Raw genomic sequence first — 5926 nt, 5'->3', positions numbered from 1 at the left:
CAAAAAGCAGGCCGATGAAAGAGAGATGGAGGATGTCAATAATAAAAGAATGAAGGAAGGAATGAACGTTTGAAAGCGATAAAAGATGAATAGAGAAGAATGCAGTGATGAAAGAGTGAATGAATGAACAAATAAAGAGAATAAGGTGAATAAAGCATCAAAGAGTCAATGCTATAAAATGCCACAAAAGTGATGCCACTGTTTTGATTTGTTTTGTTGTTTTTAAAAGAAAGATTTTTGGAAGAACTTGTCAATGAATGATCCTCATTTGATCTTGAGATCAAATCTATCTATCTATCCATCCATCCATCCATCTATAGTTTTAGTCAAAACAAGTCTATCTATCTATCCATCTATCCATCCAATCCATCCATCCATCCCATCCATCCATCTATAGTTTTAGTCAAAAACAAGTCTGTCTATCTAATCTATCTATCTATCTATCTATCTATCTATATATATATATATATATATATATAATATATATCCATCTAACTATAGTTTTAGTCAAAACAAGTCCATCCATCCATCCATCCATAGTTTTAGTCAAAAGTGTAAATGATACTGATTATTTCTGCATGAACACAGACTGATCTGTGACAGGGGGACTATGCTGGTACCGGCCATATTCGGGTTTTCCTCTCGATGTAAACGTATATGATAGGGTCACTTTACCTCTAGGTCCACCTTTGGTAATACAAGCTTCCTCTACACGGAACTGCAGGTCCTCCCACTTTTCTGTGGGATAAAAAGTACACTTCAAACCCTCAAAAAGGTTTCTTAACACATTCACATGAACTTGCATGTTCTTTTGCAATAATCAAAGCAATATAAAAGGTATTTTTTAAGATTCAAGATTACCTTTTTTTTCCTCTTCCAGTTGATTCATCCAGCTCCACTTTATCTCGGTCCTGCAGTCTCCCACAAGTCTCCGCAAACTGGTCCAACTTGGCTTCCATCTCGTTGGGAGTACTTCCAAAAAACACATGCAAAGTGTTAAGATTCAGAACACCATGCAACACGTGTGCATCTAAAGGTGGTGATACACGGGGGCAACTTTTTGAGCAATGTTTGCTGGGCAATCTTGCCGAGCGATTGTTTGCTTGGGCACTTTCCCATTGAAAATGGGCAATACATTTCTATCTGGATAATTTCGATAGGTCGTGGGCCCTGTGTCTCACCTGGTTGCCCCGTTGACAGCAAACATTGCTCAAAAAGTTGCCCTGTGGTTATCATCACCTTTAGAGTCTGGTTTATTTTATTTATTTTTTAATTTATTTTTTTATTTTGATTTTACAGGTCCATACATTACAGTCAATGATAATACCTGTCATACTTCTCATTAAGCCATCTGCAAATGTACATTAATAACCCATAAAAAAAAATAAAAGTATCACAGGCTCGGTAAACAGTACTAAAGTAAGCAGGGACCCATTAGGCCTTCATTCTACATTACATATGCATAACCATTTTTTAGGACATAATAAAATCAGAACGAGAACTAAAACAAACATGATGGGGTAAACCTCAATGACTCAAAGCCCTCTACCGAGGGGGAATAGTCTGGTTTAATATCCCAAAACCACCCACCTGTTCCTGGCCCTGTCTGAGCAGTGCCAGCTCTTGCTGCACCTCTCCAGCATGGCTTGTGGCTCGTGCCACTTCCGTCCTCTCCAGGTCCCGCTCAGCCAGGAGCTGCTCGATGTGCTGCTGCTTCTCCTTCAGGGCCTCCTGCAGGGCAGTGGTGCCTGAGATCTTCCGTGCGTACCGTGCAGACGTCTCTGTGAGCTGAAAGATTATTGACAGGTATTATTTCTAATAACATATGGAGAAGAACATATACCGTGAGTGAAAGGAGCAGGACTGTACCAGGCCCGCTCGGCTGGGTTTGCCTCCTACTGAGGAGGTGACAGAGCTGAGGGAGCTGACGGAAGATGCGCTGGGGCTGTTCTTCAGGGTCGACCTGCGCCTGGAGGTTTTGGATTTGGCAGTAGTGGTGGACGGGAATCCGATGCGTGTGACTTTGTGCGTAGGAGCGAATAGCCCATACTTTGGGAGGCACTGAAAATACCTGTGAGAGTGAAGCATAAAAATACATAAATATTCCCTAATCAAGATGTGCCAAGCTGATAGACTCATATCCAAACAGAGTGCTGTAATAAAATCTAAGGGTGCTTTAACTTAGTATTAGTTCAGGGTGTGCACACTTATGCAGTTAGTTATTCCAATTTTTATTTATATATTTTTTTTCTTTGTATGAAAACTGTCACTTTGGTTTTCAGTGGCATTGCATAGGTTGTGTTATTTACATTAAATATGCAAAAGTTTTGATATGAGTTGTCTTTGTTTAATTTTTCCATCACGTGTGTAGACTTTTTATATGCACTGTACTTACAATACACTTCCCATAAAGACAGTTCAACTAGAGTAACCTGAGGTTAAAACCAACATGACACAGCATTAACATCTCGTTTTACTTCTGTAATGTAATATTTCAGAGCGAAACAGGACATTTTTTATTATAGAGGGTATGCACGTGACGTCACTGTCTGGAGTGACTGCGGTTATGCATTGGTTTTCAGCGAGATTGCAGCGAAAAACACACAAACCACATCTAAAACAGGAAAAAGCTTTGAGATTGACTGTACTAACAGATTTGACAAGAAATCTGAAGTATATTTTTACAGACTGCCAAAAGCTACAGAAAAGAGAAGCAAATGGATCGCTGGAATTCACAGAAACAACTGGACTCCAGCCAGCGAAACATGGATTTGCAGTTATCATTATTTGTCAATATGTTGAATTTTGCAGTAAAAATCGCATTGACAACTCATCAAATAAATATTTACCATCTTATATTCAGCATAATTGGTTGTTTTTAAATAAACTGACAAAACTATAGAAGTTTTAGGGCTGGACGATATGACGATATATAACATTGATATAAGTCTACACCCAGATTTAGACCTTCCTATATTGTATTATAAATAGCATTCACAGGCAAATTTGCTTTGTGTATTTCCCCGGCGTCGAAATCAGGCATATATAAATGTCAGGAAGCATGATTCCTGGCTGCATGTCAATATCCATGGATCACTGTATCTTTGGTAGTTGTAAGGAACACTATCGAGCCCAACCTTTAGTTTAAACTGATAATCGTTTGTTTTACTCGCGTTTTCGCAGTTTTCCCTATTAGATCCAGTCAAGCAGCAGGATGAAACCACTGCTCCATTGGGAACTGAACATGAAAAGTGAAGCTATATGACATACTGTACAGTTGGAAAAAACCCCAAGTAATCTCACATGCCTCTTCTATGGCTTCTCAACAATGTCTAGTTTCTCAAGAATGTTCTAAGATTCAGCCAGATAAGCAAAAATCTTAAAGATCTGTTTTATAAATGTGTTTTAAAACAGAACGTCCTGTTCTCACGGGTTGTCACCTTGTGTAATTTTGACAAATTGTGGCCTTACCTTGCACCAGCCACTGCCCCATCATTCTTGCCAAGAGGCTCGTCCAGCTCAACGCCACACCATTCACCTTTCGCGAAGTCAGTTTCGCCCAGGAAACGCACAACACCAGCCTTGGATCCTGCAACCTAAGGATTGCAAGCAAAACATTCCCTTAAGCTTCCTTCAATGAGCCACTAAAGTGTGAAGACAGACCAGATATGGGCCTTACCAGCACACGATCACCCAGCTTCATGTCCCGCTGTAACTTCTTGGCTGAATCCGTCTCAGACAGATTGGAAGCAGACTCGCTGGTGGCCCTGGTAAGGTTTGATGAGGTCTTGGTGGTTGCACTAATGGTCTGAGTGACAGGAGCAGGATCTTTGGCAGGGGAGGCGGACGACTTGTTGGCGGGAGTCTGCGTGCCATTGGTCTCACGCTCTGCCACGGGAGTACGAGAGAGTTTGGAGGGCCGAGTAAATATGCCTCGCAAGTCCACGCACTGGAAGTAGCGCACTCCAGCCACAGAGCCATCATTCTTCCCGATGGGCTCGTCTAAAACTATTCCTGCCCACTGGCCCGGTGCAAACTGAGTCCCTCCGATGAACTGCACACAACCCGGTTTATTTCCGTTGACCCAAACACGTTCGCCAACAGAGAAATCTGACGGCGCATCTTGGTCGGTATTGGAGGTCGGAGATGTTACAGCCTTGGCACCAGCTGCAGTCAGCAAAAATAAAGGCACGTCATGCCTGAATCAGTGCATTTAAAATGTAACCCATAGGTTACTCACCTGAGGTGGGCGAGGTTTTGGTTGGCGCCGAAGCTGGTTTACCAATCTTGGTGGGTGGTTTGAGACCACTTGGCTTCCCCGTACTCATATTCCCTGCTTTATGCACGCATGTGCTATTCCTGCAGGGCCTGGAAAAACGTCAACCCTCCTTGACCAGATAGGATTCCCTGACAGAAGAAATGTTATTATAAGTAAAGCATGCAATTTGTGTTTAATTGTTTTATTGTGTGATGATAAACCCCTAAAAAAACTCAAAAAGTACCAGTGTCCACCTTAAATTTAAAGTCATAATGAAACTTGAAAATTCTTTTCAAAAAAGAAAAAAGGTGGCTAAAATTTAAGCAGACTAAATGATTGGAGAAGTCCTGCCTATGTCAACAGAGAGAAAATTACGATTAAATTAAGAGGTCAAAAAGAAAATGAAACGTATGAACAGATAAATTGTTCACAATTAGATCTATAACACACATTTAGAAAATAAATACGGTGAATTTTCATTTCATGCCGACTTTCATTTCCGGCACAACCATTTTTAACATGAATGTGTAAAAGGCTTACGGTGTCAGCCAATAGAAAAAGACAATAGGCAAGAAAAGACTACAGAAACCTCTGTTTCATGCCAACTTTAATACATGACATGGTAAAAAATATTATTTATCAAAGTGGAATACATGGCATTACTATGATACTTTTTTAGTGACTGTTGGGGGGGGGAAAAAATATATTAATTCTTATGATTTTATATTATTAACAATTATCAAATAACTAACTATGGTACTTTGGTGGGAACTGTTGTAACCATGGTAACCATGGCTATTTGTGTCGGTTAAGTACAGTTAAGCCTGCCTGACTACAAAATTATACTTACGCTAATCCACAAAATGACACATAATAAAACTTAACGCTAACACAACTATCCTAAAAATAAGTAACGTTAACTTACCACGGTACTAACAGTACCAAGTCTGTGTGTACATATACCATGGTATTACCCTCTGAAAATAACTAGCACTACCATGGTAATACCACAGCACGTAATTTATAGTGACAAAAATCATATCACAATTGTTTACTCTATCATTGAATAATAAACCACTGGTTATTAATTTCCTTTAAGGAGGAGTAATATTAAGTTATCTACACTTTTGCTTCTGGTTATTAACTAAATATTTGAAATAATAATAATAATAATAATGTATGGCACTTAATGCAATCAGCGAATTCGATCAATATGGACTGGATTTTTAAAAGAACAAAATATTGTTATCGTTTATTATTCTAACGACCTAACGACAACTAGCCAAAAGATAACTGTCAAAAAAATAATCAAAAAAGATCCTAGAATTTCACAAAATATCCCAAATATATGAAAGTCTGTTTTTAGTCACAAATTCCGTATATTTGTGTTTCTACGTGGCTATGACTTCACATCATAACAAACTGTTTGCTAGCCGACATTAGCCAAAGGAGCTAATCCTCTAAATGCAACACACATGAGCTCAATATAGTGAGATTTAGAGAGAATTAAGTGATCATATTCTCTTACCTGGACCGTTTTAATGTCAAGCATGCCTTCGTGATAAGGGAAATAAAGGGATTTCTTGTTTGTCTGGATGATGATCTCACACTGATGATGATGATGGGTGAGGCAATTCAACACAAAGCTGCACCCAAACACTTTACAGT

General features: G+C 39.4%; 1 protein-coding gene across 1 annotated transcript in view; it reads right to left on the bottom strand.

Annotated features, from left to right (window-relative positions):
* clip1b (CAP-GLY domain containing linker protein 1b) overlaps nt 1-5926 on the bottom strand; it is a 25372-nt gene extending 19446 nt beyond the window's left edge. The window contains 11 exon segments of the mRNA XM_084105439.1: nt 183-198; nt 579-738; nt 862-889; nt 891-965; nt 967-972; nt 1591-1788; nt 1870-2071; nt 3472-3596; nt 3680-4167; nt 4241-4407; nt 5787-5926. Coding sequence (XP_083961565.1) covers nt 183-198; nt 579-738; nt 862-889; nt 891-965; nt 967-972; nt 1591-1788; nt 1870-2071; nt 3472-3596; nt 3680-4167; nt 4241-4328 — 1386 coding nt within the window. The 5' untranslated portion in view covers nt 4329-4407; nt 5787-5926.

This window comes from Abramis brama (genome assembly GCF_963993115.1).
Source record: "Abramis brama genome assembly, chromosome: 25".
Taxonomy (NCBI): domain Eukaryota; kingdom Metazoa; phylum Chordata; class Actinopteri; order Cypriniformes; family Leuciscidae; genus Abramis; species Abramis brama.
The sequence above is the reverse complement of the archived record's forward strand: the minus strand, read 5'-3'. Positions and strand labels throughout refer to the sequence as shown.